This window comes from Taudactylus pleione, unplaced genomic scaffold, assembly GCF_031769625.1.
Source record: "Taudactylus pleione unplaced genomic scaffold, aTauple2 ptg000598l, whole genome shotgun sequence".
Taxonomy (NCBI): domain Eukaryota; kingdom Metazoa; phylum Chordata; class Amphibia; order Anura; family Myobatrachidae; genus Taudactylus; species Taudactylus pleione.
The window spans coordinates 321,872-343,798 of NW_028285000.1; the positions used below are offsets into that span (position 1 = coordinate 321,872).

General features: G+C 48.4%; 1 protein-coding gene across 2 annotated transcripts in view; it reads left to right on the forward strand.

Annotated features, from left to right (window-relative positions):
* The window catches only part of NUP98 (nucleoporin 98 and 96 precursor), a 120,972-nt gene that overhangs the window by 91,189 nt on the left and 7,856 nt on the right, over positions 1–21,927 (forward strand). For both annotated transcript variants that reach the window (XM_088453880.1, XM_088453881.1), the window contains 9 exons: positions 1,394–1,581; positions 5,717–5,833; positions 5,969–6,201; positions 6,326–6,439; positions 6,607–6,745; positions 6,841–7,018; positions 10,888–11,055; positions 20,184–20,363; positions 20,545–20,665. In XM_088453880.1, coding sequence (XP_088310006.1) covers positions 1,394–1,581; positions 5,717–5,833; positions 5,969–6,201; positions 6,326–6,439; positions 6,607–6,745; positions 6,841–7,018; positions 10,888–11,055; positions 20,184–20,363; positions 20,545–20,665 — 1,438 coding nt within the window. The remainder of the gene's footprint in view (positions 1–1,393; positions 1,582–5,716; positions 5,834–5,968; positions 6,202–6,325; positions 6,440–6,606; positions 6,746–6,840; positions 7,019–10,887; positions 11,056–20,183; positions 20,364–20,544; positions 20,666–21,927) is intronic.

Here is a 21,927-nt window from a genome sequence, read left to right on the forward strand (position 1 = left end):
TCGGCTAGGCGAGTGTCGAACTTGGAGCTTCGTCCTGCCGTTATCCTTCCTTTTTTCACGATCGGGCGGAACTATGTACCCGACCTCCTTTTTTTTTTTTTTTATTTTGCTGCCCAAGATGGTCTCTGCCTTTCACCTGAATCAACCGATTGTGGTGTCGGCGTTGTTGGACTCTTCCGGGGTTTCTCACTCCCTGGATGTTTTCCGGCACTTAGAATTTGTGACCAGTACTGAAGGACTACGTAAATCCGGAGGCTCTGTTCGTCCTTTATGACTCCAATCGGCGTGGCTGGCCTGCGTCTAAACCGACCTTGGCCAGGTGGATTCGTCTGACCATTCGCCAGGCATATGTTGCTTCTGCTCGACCTCCACCTGTATCCACCTCTACGTGCTCCGTGGGTACTTCTTGGGCGGCACGTAGAGGTGCCTCGGCTTTGTTGAGCAGCTACGTGGTCTTTGGTACATACTTTTGTATGTTTCTACAGATTTGACACTTTTGCTCAGTGTCTTGCAGGTTGTGCAGCACTCTCCCATCTCCCCCGCCCCCACCAAGGAGGGTGGCTTTGTGATGTCCCCACGGTCATGAAGCTCCAGTGTCCCCTAGTGGATGAAGGAGAAAACAGGATTTTGGTACTTACCGCTAAATCATTTTCTCCGATTCCGCAGGGGACACTGGACGCCCCCCCAGTGCCGCTTACCTGCTTACCAGTTCCTTGTTCTGTTTCAGTTCTGTTGTAGTAGTTTTTAGTCTGTTCTAGCTGTGTGACTGTTATATTCCTGCAACCTGCTGTGTCCCTGCAGTGAGTTGATCTGTCGGACTGAGCGTTCTTTTTCCTGTTCTCCTTCTCTCTGGCTCCGTTCTTAAAACTGGGGCTGATGGGGCATAGAGGGGGAGGAGCCAGTCACACTTTTAGATTCTGAGAAAAGCTGCCGGTATTTTCCCAGCACACACACAAATAGCTGCATCCCCCCCCCCCCCCTTTTTATTGCAGCATGGTTTGCTCCAGGAGAAAACGCTTTTTCAGGCCCTGTGTAGTTTAAACCCTTCAGTCCAAATAGCCAGCTAAATCTGATCCTGTATCTACATTTACTCTCCTGTGTACAATCCTTCATTGTGAATTACTCTGTAAATCTTTAAAGGACACCTTTTTGGAGAAACCTTCTCATAAAGCTCTGTAACGACCGACCTATTCACTGGTGCATGGGTCGCTGCCTCTGTACAAGAGCCATATACTGAAATACTCTGTGCTGCTGTGCACCAGATGTAAGAAACGACCAGTCACTTAAGACAACTGAATGTTTATAGCCATCAAATGCGGAGTGAATCTATAGAAGTCCTGGAGTGTTCTTGTGTATGTATACAATTTGCTCACCTATCCACTTGTTTTCTCAGCGCCTGAAGCCCACCAACCCTGCTGCCCAGAAAGCCCTCACCACACCAACGCATTACAAGCTAACTCCTCGCCCGGCCACCAAGGTGCGTCCCAAAGCTCTTCAGACTACAGGAACTGCAAAAACGCAGTTGTTTGATGGGTTGGACGATGACGAACCCTCTCTGTCCAGTGGGACTTTCATGCCCAAGTAAGTGCTTTGTGCTTGTGCCTGCTAGTGTGGGAAAGGGAGATATAGCTGCTCGTATTACAGAACTATAGCAAATTGGCCATTTTGTTGGCTCGTTGTTGTTATCCTTATTATCCTTTTATATGGCGCCACAAGTGTTCCGCAGCGCCTTACAAAGTACATAAACCAATAATTTGACAACTGACTTACAGTACAAAATAGGACCAGGACATGGATAATATACATTGCTACATTAGTGACCATAACACCCAGATATGCAACAGTGCGTAAGCAACCAAGTGTTAGGTGCCCTGGTGGGCGGTAAGAAGTAGGTGAAAGTAAAGTAAGGAGAAGCACAAGAGGGTAGAGGCCCTGCTCGTAAGAGTTTACATGGAGGTGGGAGGAAGTAATCAGTTGGCATGAGAGAAGGCGTTAGTTGAGCGGAGAGGGTGGACAGTAGAGTGGAAGGAGATGAGGTCAGATGTAAATGGGAGAGGAGTATGTGAGAGCATTGTAAGTGAGTGTGAGAACCTTGAATTGGGTTCTAAAAGGGAAGGGGAGCCAGTGGAGGGCTTGTAGGAGAGGGGAGGCAGATGGAGAGGAAGATGAGTCGAGCAGCAGCATTGAGGACAGACTGGAGAGGAGAGAGATGGGAGTTGGTGAGGCCAGATAGGAGGAGGTTACAGTAGTTCAATCTGGAGATGACCAGTGAGTGTATGAGGGTTTTGGTGGCATTCTGGGTGAGAGAGGGTCTAATCTTGGAAATATTTTTGAGATGGAAACTGCAGGACTGTGAGAGGCTCTGGATTTGTGGTTTGTAGGAGAGGGAGGAGTCCAGGATAACTCAAAGACAGCGCAGTTTGGGACTAGAGGAGATAGTTGTGCCATCAATTGATAAAGAAATAGTGGGACATGATGTTATGTGGGAGGGTGGGAAGATGATCAGCTCAGTCTTAGACATATTAAGTTTAAGAAATCGGTGGGACATCCAGGAAGAGATAGCAGAGAGACAGTTGGAGACACGAGTGAGGAGAGAGGGAGAGAGGTATGGGGAGGAAAGGTAGATCTGAGTATCATCAGCATAGAGATATTGGAGGTCAAAAGAGCTGATGAGTTCACCTAGAGAGGACGTACAGAGGAAGAATAGTAGAGGTCCAAGAATGGAACCTTGGGGAACACCTACTGTAAGAGGCTGTGGTGGGGAAGAGCAGTCATGAGAAGAGACAGAAGGACCAGTCTGAGAGGTAGGACGACAGCCAGGAGAGAGCAGCGTCGTGTAGACCAAGGGAGTGAAGGATTTGCAGCAGGAGAGGGTGGTCCACAGTGTCTAAGGCAGCAGAGTGATCAAGGAGAATGAGGAGCAAGTAGTGGCATTTGGATTTGGCAGCAAGGAGGTGACTTTTGTGAGGGCAGTTTCAGTGGAGTGGAGAGAACTGAAGCCAGACTGAAAAGGATCAAGGAGGGAGTGGGAGAAAAAAGGTGGTGAGGCGGTTGTTATCAACATGCTCAAGGAGCTTGGAGGCAAAAGGGAGGAGAGAGATGGGACGGTAGTTGGAGAGAGTGTTGGGATCAAGGGTAGGTTTTTTTAAGAATGGGGGAGACTATCGCATGTTTGAATGCAGAAGGGACAGTACCAGATGAGAGGGAGAGATTGAGGAGGTGGGCAAGATGGGAACAGGCACAATAAGAAGAGACGTGAAGGGATAGTGTCAAGGGGGGAAGTAGAAGGTTGGGGGGACCGGATGAGAGCCATTACTTCCTCCAGATACAGGGGAGAAGGATGTTTGAGTTGGTGAAATGGATGGAGATAGATGATTCAGGGAAGGAGGAGGTGTAGAGCAGGGGGACTGGTGGGGTTTGAGGTCCTGACATATGGAATCGATTTTAGATGTAAAGTAGGTAGCAAAGTCAATGGCAGTGAGTGAGAAGGGGAGGGAGTTGAAGGTGGTGAAGAGATGCTGGGGATTTGAGGACTTGAGGAGATGAGGTTATTGAAATATGACTATTTAGAGAGGGAAAGGGCAGCACTATAGGATGAGAGCATAAATCTGAAGTGGAGAAAATCTGCCTTAGAGCGTGATTCTCCACTGTCGCTTGGCGGTTCTTGAACACTATTGCAGGTACCTGGTGCATTTGGAATGCCAGGGTTGTAGTGTGGAGCTGCGAGGGTGAGTAGTGCTCGCCAGAGCAACAGAGTCCAGAGCAGAAGTAAGGAGGCGTTGTATAGGGAAGCAGCTTGTTCAGGGCAAAAGAGAGAGAATAGGGGAGAGAAGTGAATCAAGCAGGGAAGATAAAGAAACGGCATTGATAGCCTCAATGTTACGCTTAGTGATGGTGGCCTTAGGTGGTAGAGGAGAGGAAGGAGAGAGAGACTTTGAGAGAAGATGATGATCAGAGAGGGGGAATGTGGAGTTGGAATAATTTAGAAATACTACAACTGAGTGAAGACTAGATCAAGGGAGTGCCCACTCACATGGGAGGGTGAGGAAGGCCTTTGGGAGAGGCCAAATGAAGATGTGAGGGTAAGGAGTTTGGAGGCAGAGGATTCTGTGGGGATATCAACTGGAATATTGAAGTCACCAAGGATAATGGAGGGAAGGTCAGAGGAGAGAAAGTGAGGGAGCCAGGAAGCAGTTGTCAAGGAACTTAGAGGGAGAGCCAGGGGGACGGTAAATGACAGCTACTCGCAGGTGTACTGGTTGGAAGAGGCGTATAGCATGAACCTCAAATGTAGAGAATGTAAGGGATGGTTCAGAGGGTAGGAGTAACCTGGGGATAGAAGGACCCCCACACCACCACCATGGCGACCCCCAGTTCGAGGGGTGTGAGAAGGTGAGGCCCCCAGAAGAGAGAGCTGCAGGGGAAGTGGTGTCAGAGGGTGAAATCCAGGTTTCAGTAATGGCTAGGAGATGCAAGTTTTTGGAAATGAAAAGGTCATGGGTGGGAGCCAGTTTATTACAGACTGATCTGGCATACCAGAGGGCACAGGATAGAGGGACAGTGATTGTGGGAGAGATGTGAATGAGATTATCAGGGTTGCTGTGACGAGAAGGTGAGATTAATTTGGGTGACCGAGATGAATGTAGTGGCATGGCGTGGAGAGGAGGCTTGGAGGAAGGATTAGTGGGGTAGTAGGACCCAGGTGGGGCAGAAGAGAACAAATGTGGAGTAATAGGAGAGGAGAGGGAGGAAGGTAGACAGAGGAGGGGGAGATAAAGGAAGAAGGTGGTGGAGGAGGTAATGGGGAAATTAGGTGGAAGAAGGGGGCAAAGCAGTGGATCAGGTAGACACTGAGTGGAGGAGGAATTGAATGTAAACATGGTCATGGTGTGGCCGAATGGCTTGGTCACCGAGGAGACCGCTGCAAAAGCCGGTCTCCATTGCCCTAGATTAGGTACGTTAGTAGACCAATCACTGGACGCTGTGTCCATGATGACAGGACAGCCAGCCAATAGGAGTCCTGGGAGTCTTGGAGCCAGTCAGGAAGGGGGTGTGTAAGTATCCTATCACCATGCCCCGCAGTAATAATGACAGGACAACCAGCCAATTAGGGTCCTAGGAGTATTGAGGCCAATTTTAGTAAATTTACCCCTTTGAGTCATTAGGGTGCAGGGGAAGATATTCCTGTTCCCTGGGAGGGGGGCTGGGGGTACAAAGTCCCCCACCCCCCAGACAAACAGGGAAGATGCATGTGGTTTTTTTTTTTTTAAATAAATACATTGAAACATTGTTACACATACATTAAAGTATTTATACTCTACATACCAAGGCACTGCTGCAGTGTTTTGCAGCTAAATATATTGTATTAGCTTTTCTATATCCACAGACCCCAGCACTGCTGTGTCCTGCCTTTCAGAATCTTCTTCCATCTTGTCATTGTCCCCGGATTACCGGTGGTTCTTGGCACTCTGTGTTACTTGTCTGCTATTCTCCTATTTGGGATTGTTTGTCTTGCTCAGACTTTAACTGTCCTCTGCCAAGGTTATAGTGCTTATGTGATCCATCGCTCATCACCCTTCTCCAAACAGCACATGGTTCAGTACCTTACAGGGTGTCTGCACCCAATCTACACCTTGTAGTAGTAAAGAGTATGAAGCCTTTCCCTGGCCTAATTCATGGTCATCTGTTGCATGATACCTTTTGTCTCCTCTGTCAGGAAGAGTATTAAGAAGCTGGTTTTGAAGAACCTTAATATCAGCAACCTGTTCTCCCCTACGAGTGTGGAGCCAGATGAGGTGACCTCCCCGTCCAGTTATCAGGAGAACGGAGACAGGTAATGGCCTTGCTGATCTCTTCCTCCCCTTACCATATATCTGGGTAACCACGTCCTTCCATGAGGGATGGTCACCCTCCTCATGTCACATTTCCCGGTGAGCTGGTGGAGCTTAATGTGGTGCTTGTTTTACAGAACCAGTGACAACCACAAACCTGAAGGCGATGAGGAAAATGATGGTTTCTATCCTCCCCCGTTATCTAAACTGCCGCCTCCCAGCCAGAACAACAAGCACATCCACAGTATGGACGACACCATTGTGGCGCTGAATATGCGCAATGCTCTGCGTAATGGGCTTGATAACAGTATGGAAGAGACATCATTTAATGATGAAGAAATCCTGAATGATGCCCCACCCCACCCTGCGGGTAAGGGGTGTTTCTTGGGGTTATGTGGGCTTGTTCCTTCAATAGAAAGCTGTCTCTGGACCCTGGGTTGTCTGTTCTTTTGCGTGTTTATAGTACTGCTGCTATAACAGCTCTTTGTTTCCAGGCATAGTGTTGACAAGAGAAGGCTACTACACCATCCCATCCATGGAGGAACTGGCCAAGCTGGTCGATGAGAACGGACAGTGTATTGTAGATGGCTTTACCATTGGCCGTAAAGGTGAGGCCTTCAGCTTGAGTGATGACTAGTAATGGTATAAGTGGAATAATTCTCCATTAGTTTAACCCAGGAAGCACCCTCTACAGAGTATGGTCACTGAGGTTTCCTGTCGCTTCTGGGTTTCATGGTGTGGTTTTTATTTTTTTGTCTTGTCCCTCCTTTCCTAGGCTATGGCTCAATCTTCTTTGAGGGTTTGGTGAACCTGACCAACTTGAACCTAGATGACATTGTCCATATACGAAATAAAGAAGTAATAGTTTATACTGATGATCGAAACAAGCCCCCAGTGGGTGAGGGTCTTAACAGGTAATGCTACTGATATAATACTCCATGTTTCCTTGTAAGGTAACTAACCTATTACCTTCAATGTATACGGTCTGCAATTGTGCTTGGTCTTCTAGGCGTGCAGAGGTGACTCTAAATGACGTTTGGCCAATGGATAAGACGACTCGTTCTTTGATCAAGAGTCCTGAACGTCTAGCTGAAATGAACTACAAGAGTAAGCTCGAGGCTGCGTCCCGGAAGCAGGATGCCCAGTTCAAGGAGTATCGCCCAGAGACTGGATCCTGGGTGTTTAAGGTAAGCGTGTCCTGTAATTGTCTTTTGTTGGCCAATTCCAAGGACCATATCTGGATACAGTAATAGAAGCCAGGTCTCTAATTCTTCTAGCTGTGCCAGGGAAGCTGATCAGTGTCAGAATAGTGTGGTTCTAGTATGTTCTTTCAGAGTTGCCTGGAGCCTTTTGAGCAGAACAATCTCTGGCTGAGATACTGTACCAGGATGCCATATGATCTTTGGTACATACGTTTAATAAGTTCTGCAGATGCAACAGTTCTTACTGTACATGCAAAGATGTGTCTTTCAGACCTCAGGTGCTGCACACAGCTACTTTCCAAATTATCGACCCCGGAGGACTGCTTTAGGACATATCCAGTGTTCCCCATGGGTGAAAGACTATGAGCTCCATCATCTTCTAATTCCTCTTTTGTCTGAATTGGGTGACACTGTGGGTTCAGAGTAGAGGTAGGGGGGTAGGCACTAAATCAAAGGTGGGCAATAAGTAACCCTCCAGCTGCTGTGCGACTACACATTCCAGCATGCCCTGCCACAATTTTTTTTCTATCAAGGCATGCTAAGTGTGGCAGGGCATGCTGCCATTTGTAGTTCAACAGCAGTTGGAGGACCGCTTATAGTCCACCCCTGCACTAATTAGTTAAAACTACTGGAGCTGAAACTCTGCCCCCCCCCCTAAGCCCTCTCTCCAGCTTTTTAGCAAGCCAGTCTGCATGAGGCAACAAAGAATTAACTAGGAGCTTTTTGTTTTATTTCTGGTTATTTTCCTATCATAGGGCGTCTGAGTCCCCTTCTGGGATCAGGCAGTTAGGGGATTGGGCATTATGACGGCGCCAGCGTCTGACTTCCCGGTTGCAGCGTGCTATTGGCCTGGCTGATGATCATCCGGTACCAGCGGGAGCTATTGGACCTTGTCTTTTCTGCAGCCCACACATTGTGATCAGCTGTTGCACGGGGACAGGCGCACTACACCAGTTTGATTCTCAGGCTCCAGTTCCACGGAGGGGGTTTGTGGACAATCTTCCTCCTGGCTCACACTTTCCCTTTTTTACCCTTTTGGTGCCGTTTTACATGGCGGGCACCATGTGGGGGGTGTGGTCCCTTCCTGCCCCTCTTCCTGGGCTGTGAGTCAGACGCCACTAGCTCTGGGGAAAGAGGCTGCTGGAGGGCTGGGGGTGATGCTAGTTTGATCTTGCCTAGGATTAGAGTATCCATCACTTTTAACTATCCTCGGTGGCTTTTCTAGACGTAAGAGCTATAGTGAGGGACGGTCCCTTTTACCATACATGCTGATCTGTTTCTAGGATATACCGCCACGCAAGCTGTAACAGGTGGCTATTAAAATCCATAAACACACTTTAGGTTAGCTGTTTAGTTAGGGAATTAATCTTCCTTTCTTCTTCAGGGTCCATAGGCTCCACAGGGAGACATTGGGGTGTAGGTGGGACCTGGAGGACCGGTCACCAACAGCAAAGCTTTTCAATCCCAGGATGCTCCGGTCCTTCCCCCTATACCCCGCCCAAAGCCTGAGGGCAGCTCAGTTTCGTTGATGTCCGGAGCTAGATCACCATTTTTAACAGTGGGGCTGCTCCAAGCTTACATTTATGAATTTTTTATTTCTAGTGTTTAGACCACTGAGCAGCAGCAAGAGACCGTCCCTTGGACGTCTGCGCTGCTGCTCCATCACCCCTCCGCGGCGCCTTGACACCAGGCCCCCGGCTAGGTACTCCCGGCGGGGCTCTGAGGGGGACTAGCTACCAGGCTCCCTAGACTGCAGCCCGGAATCCAGGGGACAGGGTGGGAGGCCGACTACTTCAATTCGCGCCCCCCCCCCCCCCCCCCCTCCGCAAAGCAGTTCTTTTTGCACAGGACCTCCATCGGACCCAAGCAAGGCCCTGCTCCTCCAAAAAGCCATTCAGTCCTTACTGAATTCAGCAGTAATAAGTCCTTTCCCATCCTCACAACGAGGCAACAGCTATTATTCTACCCTTTTCCTGGTTCAAGAGCCCAACGGGTCTCATCGGCCTATCCTCAACCTCAAATCTCTGAACTAGTTTATCAGGGTGCCCAGGTTTCGTATGGAAACTCTCCACTGTATTTTTCCAGCTCTGGAGCCTGGGGATTTTATGGTGTCTCTGGACATTCAGGATGCTTACCTACATGTACGTATAGCGCCTTCTCATCAACCATATTTCCGGTTTGCTATCCTATAGCAGTATTACCAATTTCAGGCTCTACCGTTTGGCCTCTCAACGGCCCCTTGGGTCTTAACTAAATTCATGGCAGTTATGGCGTCCTAACTTTGTCGTCAAGGGATCAGACTACTCCCGTACTTAGACGACCTCTTGCTTTTGGCCAGCTCCCCAGAGATTCTTCATCGTCATCTGCAGGTAACAATGGTCTTCCTACTTACGCACGGTTGGCTGATTGACTGGAAAAAGTCGTCCCTGACACCTTCTAGGAGCCCTTTTTGACTTTTAGGTTCATAGAATCTTCCTAACAGACAAGATCTCATTTATACAACAGAGGGCCTGATTCAGAGCCGGACGCTCTGACCAGAGCGCATTTGGCGAAAAAAAACTGGAGAAGTTTTCTCCATCCCAGACCAGGCAAAAAATAAAAAATGCAAAAACCCTCTATTTGGCTAAAAATGTAGGGATTTCTTTCAGAACCCTTTGGACACCCCTCCTAATGATAAATTACTCCCCAAAATTGTCATAAGTTGCGTACTTTGTCGAAAAACGGGCGTTTCCAAAGGGTTCTGAAAAGATCTCTCCACATTTTTGCCCAAAATAGGGATTTTGCATTGTGTTTTTTTTTCGTCTGGAATGGAGAGAACTTTTTCTCCAGTTTTTCGCCAATTGCGTTTTTGCCTGTTTTTTGGTGAAAAAGTTCTGTTTTCATTGCCAATTGAATACGGCCCTTAGTTGGGAAAAGCTGATAGACTGCACAAACTGTGCACTACGCTCGCTGGAAATGCTCTTTTACGCTCCTTAGACTGAGCTCTCTGTGAAGCTTGTGAGACTGAGGCACTCGGTCCAAGGCCTTATGGTCATTGCGTCTGTGCCCTCACCATGACAAAAAACAGTCTGCCTGACTACTGCCGGGTTTGCCCTGACATCAGGGTAGGTGCCCTCCTGTACCTGGTCATCTAGAAACTTTTTAGGTTAAGAATGGGCCAAAAAGTCCAGTTTTTGCACCACAAACAGTGGAGAAAAATCCAACCCAGCTTAGTGAGCAAAAACCGGGACCACCACTCCTGCAGCCAGAAGACCACACAGTCTGCGGTAAGGTAGACTGTCTCACCTGGTCCCATGGAAAAATAGTGACCAAGAATCCATGCAGACCAGGATCAACTAAATCCAAAACGTAGCCCTGAGGCAGGACCCACCCCCACCCCCCTGCCCTGACAGCACGGAGTTCAGTTTCTGGCCGTAACTGATCTGTATAAGTTTGTATGTTCTCATTGTTTTCTTGGGTCTCCTTCCACGATGCAAAAACATACTGGTAGGTTAAATGTCTGCAAACCTATATGAACCCTATTATGCATGTGGGTCAATGTGATGGAATATAGATTCGCTCCCCTGGTGCTGGGACTGATCTGAATGAGTGATATCGTCTCTGTAAAGCGCAGTGTACACATTAAATGGTATAATAACCTGTACATTACTGGATTAGTTATGTAGACCAGTGGTTCTCAACCTCAATCTCCATGCACCAGCAGCAGGTCATGTTTTGTGGATGTCTTTAGTCATACACAGGTGAGTGACTCTCTCAGACGGGAACGCTCAGCACATGACCTGTCGGTGGGGGTTGAGAAGCGCTGATACAGACTGTACAGCCGCACGTCACCATAACACTGTGATCTCCTGCAGGTCAAGCATTTCTCCAAGTACGGGCTACAAGACTCTGACGATGAAGACGATGACGCGGCCGCCAGCGCTGAACCGAAGAAGCTTAAAGCTGCAGCTCAGCCTCCTCCAGCACAACTGCCGCCCCTCCAGCAGGCATCGCTCAATGGAAGACCTACCCCTCCACCGCAGGTAGAGAGGGAGAGAGGGCCAAAGTGAATGCTATTCAGACACGGCAATATCATTGGGCACGCCGATGCATCGGGCCTGGCCAGTAGTGTCACCCACATTCATTCTCCCATCGCGCTGCACGGTACATCATGGCTTACACAGTGCATTAGGTTCATGCTGTAATAGGGTCCTGTTCTGAGATTTATGAATTACCGTTTATTAGGATTAAATCGTAGATCATTTATGGGCTAATGAGGACAGCTGCCTTTTATCATTATTGATCCCTCTGCCTCGGTCTCCGGTGTTTGGTTAATGTCGTCCTTTGTGGGGTGTTACCCAGCTCTCGTGGCCTGATGCATGTTCAGACCTGGTGATCTGTGTAGTGTCCTATCATTGCCTTATTGCTGGTCTTCCCAGACAGTGAAAGGGTGGCGCGTGGATCTAGCCACATGGACACCTTAGTAATGGAATAGCCACGTGGAGGGCTCAGGATGAGAGGAGTATACCGAGGAATTGATGCTTATCGAGCTGCATGGGGTGTTAAAATTTTACCGTGACATACCTCCCCCCCCCAGTTGCATACATGGCGTATTGTAAGCAGCTGTCATTTCTTTGCTGTAGGATTTCCTTACTAGCGGCTCACGTGTAAGCTCATAGGGCCTGATTCCGAGCCGGACGCAATTGGCGCTCGCTCGTCCTGAAAATAGGGGTGGCTATTCAAATGAACCGTTCGCTCTTTGCGGTCTGTTCACGCCTCTAGGTCTGAACGAGCGAACAAAACTTGCGGTCGTCTTTTGGGAAATTACGCCCCCTGGCCGCTCGCATCCTACGTCATGTCCGCTATTTATTAGATTAATCGAGTACATCGACCAGGGTATGAGCTGCTCGCTATTCTTGTGGTTGGTTTTTGCTACCACAATTTTGCGAGCAGTTCTGGCTAAAAAAAAAACCCAGTGACGTGGTCAGTGACGCTGCTGTTTTAATTATGCACACCCATAAAACGCCTGTTTTGACCTTTAAGCACGCCTGCGTTCTGATCTCCACTCCCTGTTTTCAAGCACCTTCCCCTGTTACCACCCACATACGCCTCATCCTGTCACTCAAAATAGCAGGCATTCGCTATTTTGCGAGCACATGATTTTCGGCCGCACTGACTGGTTCGCGCATGCGTATTACGATCCGTACGCATGCGCAGTTGAGCAAACATCGCTCGGAGCGTACGAGCAGCCACTTGCGTCTGGCTCTGAATCAGGCCCATAATTTGCAGTTGGACAAGGAGATGGAGAGCGCCAGGTGTGCCGTTAGTAAAGATGGCACTGCCCTTATCTGCCGCTTACGGCTCTGGGATTAGGCCATATGGTAGGGAGGAGCCTGACTGCCCGGTATATGGCGATTTCTTCAAAGTTGATTTAGACACGATTGGTGTGATCTGATCTTCAATTATGTTTTAATATCTTACCAAAGTGACCTTTTGTATTATGAATGTAATGTAATCTGCTGTATATGTAAAGTTGTCTTTCTATTGATTTGACACCTATAAAGTATTTATAATTAAACTAATGCTGCTGCTTATCTGTCCATGTTCCCCATCTGCAAACAGGTTTTATTTTTAATTGTTTCAAATGTTCATTAAAGATATGTTCTACAGCTTGATGTGGTGCCGATGGGCGTCTTCTTCAGTGTTCAGTGTTCATAGTTTTCATTTAATTCTGCCAACGCTGAAGTGAAGGGGCAGAGGCGTGACTCGGCATGTAATGTTTTACGCTGTCCTTAAGTTTTCCCCCATCACGTCAATGTGTCGACATAAACCCTGCAAGTGTAATCAGTGTGTACGCATGGCTCCGCGCCCTACCCTGTGCCTGCCCCACCTGCAGGACACAGTGCTGCGGGGAGGCGAGGGGGTTGGGGAAGGTGCGGTTACAGACCCCGCCGGGTGAATAGATGCCAACCGGCGGAAATCGATTGTCTGCGATCAGTCACAGGATCGGTGAAATTCTAAATGTTAAATTTCACCGATCTGCCAATCACTAATTTTTTTCGATCGTGATTTGCAAATCTGTGAAATCCAACATCTGACCCGTCATCTGATGTATGGGGCCATTTAGTCGCAATGTGGTATTACTAAAGCTTATCAGGAGACTGCACTGATTAATTTGATGCAAAACTTGTATATCTGTGCGACAGTCTGTAAAGCTGGCCACACACACAGCGATGTGCTCGCGATCAGCCGATGGGTACGATTTCCCTTGAATCTCGCCCCGGCAGCTCTGCACAGGATTTGGCGTCCAATCTTCATACGATCTCTCCTGCAGTCAGACTGCCACATTGCATCGCCTCCTAGATTGTCAGATCTGCCCTACTGCACGGCAGATCTGACGATGCGATGTGCAACCAGCAGGGGGATGTGCATTGCATCATGAGTGGGGGCTCACGATTTACCCAGGATTTGCCCATATTTTACACTATCTGTCGTTCCAATGCGTCGGAGTCTGCCCGATCGTGTAAAATATCGCTTTTTGTGTGTGTGGGCACCATTACACAGAGCTACTAGTGTGAAATTAATCCGTGCAGTCGCGTCGCATTGTGACGAAGTCGCGCAGGACCTGACGAGCTGAGAGGCTATTTAGCGCGACTGCAGTAACAATGCATGGAAGCACATCTGTATGATGGTAAGACGTTTCATTTATGGTATTTCTGCTAGTGCTTGCACATGTCTGTAATCATCGCAGCAGCTTGTTGATACATTTATTTTGCCACTTAGTAGCGCAGCGCAGTGTAGCTGAAGAAATCTTAGCGATAAGAATATTGAACGTAAAGGTCTCTGTATGGACCATGAATGTCTTCTGTGCTGGCAGTAATGTTTGATCACTCCTCTATAAATCTATAGCCGTGTGGCTGGCTCCAATGTACCATTCCAGATAACGGATCCCTTCCTCCTCCCGAGCGGAGCTTTAACCCTTCTCCTGCCAGGCCTGTCCTGACTAACACCTTGGGTAGTCTTCATACAGGTTTTGACAGTATTTCACAGCACACACCCCTCCCGTCTTGATGTGTGATATGTGAGATTGAACAGCTGATATGAGAAGTCTGGTTTTTACCTCCACAAAGTCCCCTGAAACTAGTTGCCCCCTCCTCCCTTTAATAAGGGACACACAAATGACATTGGGATAAAAATGCAGCGACAGAATGACTTCGCTCTCTGGATTCTGAGGCCGTTCCTGCGGAGCGATGCCGGGAATTAATGGTTACTATGGCAGTCACTGGGGTACTGTCCATTTCTCTGCGCACGCTATAACCAGAGCCGCCATTAATGTGTGATGGTGGCTGATGTAGAGGGAATTGCATATGGAGACGCTGTCTGCACCCGCTACTAGTACTGTCTGACTGTTTAGTTTTATTGTCCTGGCTGTGTTATTTTGCACTTGTTTACAGTACAAATACAGGTGACGTAGCCCCCTCCTGTCATTTATGTTGTAATTGCCCCCAACAGCTCGTTCTGTAAGAACATGTTGGGTAATTGCTGCCTGGTGCTGAACCCTCCCCTGTACAGGCCCCCATAGTGGTTATCCTGTGTACCTGCCATGACTTCATCCAGCCTTAAGGAAATGTGTACAGGAAACTGACCTGCAGGTAAGTTACCAAATGAACCCTGTTTATTTACCGGTCATGGTACATGGACGTCCCCCGTTCAGATACAGTGGCCATGAGACACCACTCCTGGCCGGACCTGCACTGAACCCGAAAATACACTTTGATAAGGAACGCTTACAGGTAAAATGCGCCCTCACTGCTACAGCTGCTTTGCCCGACAAGTGTCGTTGGATATTTTTCCTGTTGTATCAGACTAAAATGCACCCTGAGAAAGCATAGGGCGTCTGATATCCACCATATGCCAAGCTTTGATGTGGTATGTACTATGGCCCCTGTGTGTGCATAGAGCACTTAGGGTTGATGCATCACCCCCCTAAAGAGTGTAGAATTTGCCTATAGCCAGTCAGTTTCTACCGATCATTTTATAGACTGTGCTTGATAAATGCTAGCTAGGCACTGATTGGTCGCTGTGGGTAATTTCTCTACTAGCCCTCTTCTCTACTCTTTTAGGAGGTTTGATACATCTCTCCCTTAATGTCCCTTTACGCTTGCTAGGTCCTCATTGAGGCCCTATAAATGCTATTAAATGACCAGTTTGTTATCTAGACCACAGGTTCTCAAACTCTGTCCTCATGGCTCCAAACAGTGCATGTTTTCCAGGTCTCCTCACAGTATCACAAGTGAAATAATTAGCTCCACCTGTGGCTCTTAAAATGTCATTGAGTAATGAGTACACCTGTGCACCTGCTGGGTGACCTTGAAATGTGTTCTGTGTGGGGGCCTGAGGAGCGAGTCTGAGAACCACTGAGCTAGACGTTCCCTAGTAGCACAATGCTGGCCCCATAACTCCTCTCTCTCTCTCAGATTTGTGCATTGTTCAGGTATCCAACTCGTGTGACACATCCAGGCCAGTCCTGCAATGTGACCGGCTGCTTCTCCTGTAGCTGCGGTTATAGGAATGGGGCAGGCCGGCCCTGCAATGTGACCGGCTGCTTCTCCTGTACCTGCGGTTATAGGAATGGGGCAGGCCGGCCCTGCAGTGTGACCGGCTGCTTCTCCTGTAGCTGCGGTTATAGGAATGGGGCAGGCCGGCCCTGCAGTGTGACCGGCTGCTTCTCCTGTAGCTGCGGTTATAGGAATGGGGCAGGCCGGCCCTGCAATGTGGCCGGCTGCTTCTCCTGTAGCTGCGGTTATAGGAATGGGGCAGGCCGGCCCTGCAATGTGACCGGCTGCGTCTCCTGTAGCTGCGGTTATAGGAATGGGGCAGGCCGGCACTGCAATGTGACCGGCTGCTTCGCCTGTAGCTGTGGTTATAGGAATGGGGCAGGCCGGCCCTGCAATGTGACCGGCCGCGTCTCCTGTAGCTGCGGTTATAGGAATGGGGCAGGCCGGCCCTGCAATGTGACCGGCTGCGTCTCCTGTAGCTGCGGTTATAGGAATGGGGCAGGCCGGCCCTGCAATGTGACCGGCTGCGTCTCCTGTAGCTGCGGTTATAGGAATGGGGCAGGCCGGCCCTGCAATGTGACCGGCTGCGTCTCCTGTAGCTGCGGTTATAGGAATGGGGCAGGCCGGCCCTGCAATGTGACCGGCTGCGTCTCCTGTAGCTGCGGTTATAGGAATGGGGCAGGCCGGCCCTGCAATGTGACCGGCTGCGTCTCCTGTAGCTGCGGTTATAGGAATGGGGCAGGCCGGCCCTGCAATGTGACCGGCTGCGTCTCCTGTAGCTGCGGTTATAGGAATGGGGTAGGGTGGGGGATAGCAGGCTGTTATGCATGGTGGAGAATGTGAGACCCCTGTGACCGTACAGTGAGGACAGGATGCACCCAGCTCTCACATTGGGGCCACACTAATTTAGATTGAACAGACAGTGAATGAACATTTACCAGGTTTAATGCATTTAAAACTGGCTTTATACTTAGCCTACGTAACAGATGTCTCATTGTTTAATTCCTTTGTGCATTGTCTCTGGCGATTTATGCACCTCTCCTGCTTTTGGCTGTAAAATTGTAACTATGCAGGGGCATGTCATAATTTGTTTTTTATATTGTATCCTCTTATACAGGGGAATTCAATTAACAATCATTCACTGGACTATTCACCCTATTTTCTCATTGTATTTATCACAAGCTGTGTGGCTGATGTAACTCTTGCTGTCTCTTACATAGCTTCTATAGAGGTTCATCGCCGCTATTCTGTGATTAGTCTCTGTCCAGTATCCTAGGGTCTCCACCCTGGTACAGCTATGGGAAGCTGGGGGCTGTAATGAGAGATGACTGCATTCTGGGGGGCACTGTACAGTAATTGCCCGAGCCTCCGTTATCTAGTCAGCCTATCTGGCTTACTACACTTGCAAACATCCATCATCATTGGGGACATCTCTCGGTTGGTGGCATTCAGGTGTCTTGGAGGCTCTTTAGGCACCTGTAAGTATCTCACAATCCCCCTGTTTACTTTACTTCCGCCCGTTATGTTCACAACTCATCACAGTTTACTTGTAAGGCTTATTGTGGAGCATAAAGTGTGATGGCAGAGTTGTCTGGCCCTTGTACGTAACAATTGTAGCCCACCGTACACACTGGGGGTGATGAGACATTGTCACCATGCTTGGTTATGTACTATCCAGTGTAAACATTGTATTGCTTCTGGTTTTCATTGTTGGAACCTTGGTTAGCCCAAGCCAGTGGTTCCCAAACTTTATTGAAACACTGCACCCTAGAGTATATAGATAATGTAGTAAAGTGAAGTAAATTGTGCTTATGTCACCCTTAGGTTATGTGGTGGGGGACAGGTTTGCGCTTTTGTTTGTCCACATATTTACTTTACATTGACCAAAAATAATTTGATTTTGTGCTGGACCACCAACCTGAGGCACCCCTGCAAGTGGTCTGAGGCACCCCAGGGTGCTGCGGCACACAGTTTGGGAACCACTGGTCTTAGCAAATTGTTTGTCTGCTAAATAAAAGACTTCACAGCAGACTGACTATTTTATTTTTATGTCCTCAGACGTGGGTGCTTTTTACTTCATTGTCTCTTTCAGCATTTTGTTACACTTTTTCCATAAATCCAAATGTCAATTGATTACTAAGTGGTGGTCATTCCAATATCTGAAAGGAACACTTATTTATTTATTTTTTCTTTTTAAATCTTTGGTCCAAAAACCAGTGGATCTCTAATTTTGAATCTGTCTTTCTGTCCTGGAGCAAGACCAGTACATCACTTCCAAAGATCATTTAAAGATTCTTGCTTGCACTTTCGTGAAGATCATTGTGGTAATGGCTGTTGTGGTAATGGCTGCTTAGGTCCAATGTCAGACTCCCTCCCTAACTGGGCAATGTATTGATAAAGGCAGGGGTCTCTGCAGTCTCTTGTACATGGGACTGAAGGAAAGCACTTTTAGATTCCCATGTGTGGGACTCTACATGATTAGAACAGCCCTAAGAAAACAATCCCCTGCTTAGGTACGACACTCAACAACAAAGGGGCTTCTTGTCGGGGGGACTAGATACACTCCCTACAGAAGCAAGAAACATCTCTATTGGTTCCCATAGGGCATCTGTTCTGTTTGCAGGAATGTCTTAGAACGTGACCTGGAATGCCATGATCTTTACTAATAGAACAAATGTATCCATCATTTGGCCAGCCAGTTCATCGGTCTGTGTGAAAGGATGCGTTGGTCTCATCTGCTTGCAACCTCGATATGGGCCATCTTTTTGCTTTATGGTACTGGGCAATTGAGATTATGGGTACCACCCTTTGACTCTGAAGTATGATGGCAGCCCAGCTTCAGTTTTGGGGTCTTTGGGATAGATTTATGTTAAGCTCTCTCGTCCACGGATGTATTATTTTGTTGGAATGCCCTTCCATGATGAAGTCAGGCACTGCTGAGGCAGACAGCCACCTTCTGGGAGGCCCCACAAGCTCTCTTTCTAAATATTTATAGAGGGGGAGGAATTCCGGACAGGGTGCCAGGCTGAGCCTCTATACTTCGAGTCCAGTGTCCCTTAGTGGAATCGGAGGAAAAGCTGTAATGCAAGTATAAAAATCTGCTTTAACATCTAGAATCCGTATTGCTCATGTTATGGCAATGGCAACAATTAAGTGTATGGTACAACATGTCAACCTTTGTGAATGTTGGCAGTCGGTGTGCCAACCATGCGGGTTTGTGTTAGCGGGGTGAGTATGCCTAACCACAGCTGAAGCCTAAAATCATTAAAATATTGTGTTATTTGCAATGTCTACATTATTTCATGTTTACTTTCTGACCACCTGAAGGATACCGTTGTTATGACCTTAAGGTACGGCATATAATGGCTATCCAACAAGTGGGCGTTTTGAAAGATGATTCCTCTTATAATAGGAGCGGAGGATGTAAAGTGCAATGGAGCAGTAGGGTGGCTGATGATAAGTGTTACCGTCTTCTGGGTGACTGGAAAGGAGATGGCCATGGTCGGTTCCTGGGTGGCTGGAAAGGAGATGGCCATGGTCGGCTTCTGGGTGACTGGAAAGGAGATGATCATGGTCGGCTTCTGGGTGACTGGAAAGGAGATGGCCATGGTCGGCTTCTGGGTGACTGGAAAGGAGATGGCCATGGTCGGCTTCTGGGTGACTGGAAAGGAGATGGCCATGGTCGGCTTCTGGGTGACTGGAAAGGAGATGGCCATGGTCGGCTTCTGGGTGACTGGAAAGGAGATGGCCATGGTCGGCTTCTGGGTGACTGGAAAGGAGATGGCCATGGTCGGCTTCTGGGTGACTGGAAAGGAGATGGCCATGGTCGGCTTCTGGGTGACTGGAAAGGAGATGGCCATGGTCGGCTTCTGGGTGACTGGAAAGGAGATGGCCATGGTCGGCTTCTGGGTGACTGGAAAGGAGATGGCCATGGTCGGCTTCTGGGTGACTGGAAAGGAGATGGCCATGGTCGGCTTCTGGGTGACTGGAAAGGAGATGGTCATGGTCGGCTTCTGGGTTGTGGTTTTTCTGTCCAGTGTGATTTATACTCTGCGAAGGTGTTGGCTGCTCTCCTAGCCATTGTGTGGGGCACCCGTCATTGTGACCTGAGCCCTCTAACGGTGAGGAATGTCACGCCATGACCCTCATTTATAAAGTACGTAATACTGAGATCACGCCTTCATCTGCACTGGTGCTCAGGAGCTTTTGTGTAAAAACCTCAGATGTGAAGTATAAGTCAGCCGGCCGGTCCTGCTCACTAATGATAAAGGCAGAAGCGAGCTGTAGATTGGAGAAACTGGGAAGTTCTCTGTGTAACCTATGGGGTGGTAGGTGGTTTATCTTTGTCGCCTGCACGGGGAACGGCTTACAATGAGGGATGTAGTGCGTTGGGTACATGAGTGCACATACAAAGCCATATCTGGGGCAGAATGTACAATAAATAACCTTTTTTAGTGTATCTCTGATTTTCTGCACTCCCCCCTCCCCAGAGCACAGGTGATGAATGACTTGCTCATGTGAGAACCTCCTCCCTCGTACCTGTAAGGCTTGTGTGCATGTCCTGTCTGCATCCAGGGCAATAACCCTGCCCCTCTTCTCTTGCTGTTGGTCAGAGCCCTGGACTAGAGCAGTCGGGACATGTTCTGGAGATGGACAGTGACATGGCGGATATCACACAGGATCAGGCCCTGGATACTGTGTATGAAGACCATGATGTTATGGAAGAGCAGGAGCTGGTGTCTGCTTCATCGTACATTGCATCTTCCCTGGGGGTGAATCCTCATGCGCTACAGGTCAGTCGCTTTCTAACAGAATAATTTGGGGCAGGGGCTACCTGGCTCCATTCCCACAACCTACTATAATCTGTGTTGTATCAGCCAAACAAGTCTGTCTTCTCACATGCTCCCCCTGCAGGCACACCTCGGCATTACTACATCCGGTTTATATCACCCCCGGTTCTTCTTTATTCCACAGGTGATGAAAGCGTCTCTTCTGATGGAGGAGGATGGGGGTGACGTCACCAGCTTTGCTTTCCAGGAGACCAGGTTTCCCCGTCTGTTGCTCCCTTCATCACAGTCTCCGCGATCACCCGGTGGTAAGTCCCAACCACAGTATATTGTCCTGCTTGTAGTAACAGCCTGCGGGGGAAGAGGCCCTAGCACTTGCTAACCGTTAAGCTGCAGCTCCTGGAGCCCTTGCTGGCCATTAAACTGCAGCTCCTGGAGCCCTTGCTGGCCATTGCACTGCGGCTCCTGGAGCCCTTGCTGGCCATTACACGTCGGCTCCTGGAGCACTTGCTGACCGTTGCACCTTGGCTCCTGGAGCACTTGCTGGCCATTACACGTCGGCTCCTGGAGCACTTGCTGACCATTACACGTCGGCTCCTGGAGCACTTGCTGACCCGTTGCACCTCGGCTCCTGGAGCACTTGCTGGCCATTACACGTCGGCTCCTGAGCACTTGCTGACCATTACACGTCGGCTCCTGGAGCACTTGCTGACCGTTGCACCTCGGCTCCTGGAGACTAACAGGGACTGGTATTTCCTGTGGCTGGATGAGTCTGTGCTCTCTAGCTAAATACAGTATTGATGGCTATAATTATATTCTGAACAGTTATCAAACTCTGAGGTTAGTCTTATACTTTGTTTTGTGTTTGGGATGTTTGTCATTCGCATGGTGTCAGAAGGTGTCTGCGGCAGTGTAGCGGGATTAAAGCCCTGACTTCACCCCACGTTTGTATTCGAGTTCCACACAAATTGGGGTACTATGATCCCAACTTTAGGCTGTGGTCTGTCTGCAGAAGAAAAATTACAAACACTGTTTTGTCAGGCTAACTACATGTAGTAATGTACATATTATTATGTATAATTCATTCATTATGGATACTGAAGTTTTATTTCCTTGAGGAGACATTAGGTGTTTGTATATATACGTACGTACCGGTGTGTTATTGTGAATATTGGATTTATTTCCTAAATGGGGCATTAAGTTGTATAGATGTACACTGGCCGTCTGTTATGTATAGTATATTATTTATTATACGCTGATAGTCTGACAGTGCTTCTTGTTACATTTGCTGCCTGATATTGTGGGATTCAGTGTTCCCTGGTTTTGCGACTGCAGTCCGTCACACTACCATTCATTTACGTTGATCGTACTAGCACTAGGGTACTTTGCTCATTATAAGAGAAGTGATCCCATCACTTGGGTGTTGTCAGGGCTCTAATGATCAATGTTAATGGGAGTCTTCAGTTTATTACGGACCATTGTTCACCTCTGTATTGGGACGGGCTTATAGTGGGCTGGGGGAATACCGGTCCTGACAATGTGACGGCACATTCTCTCAGCTTGGTGAGCG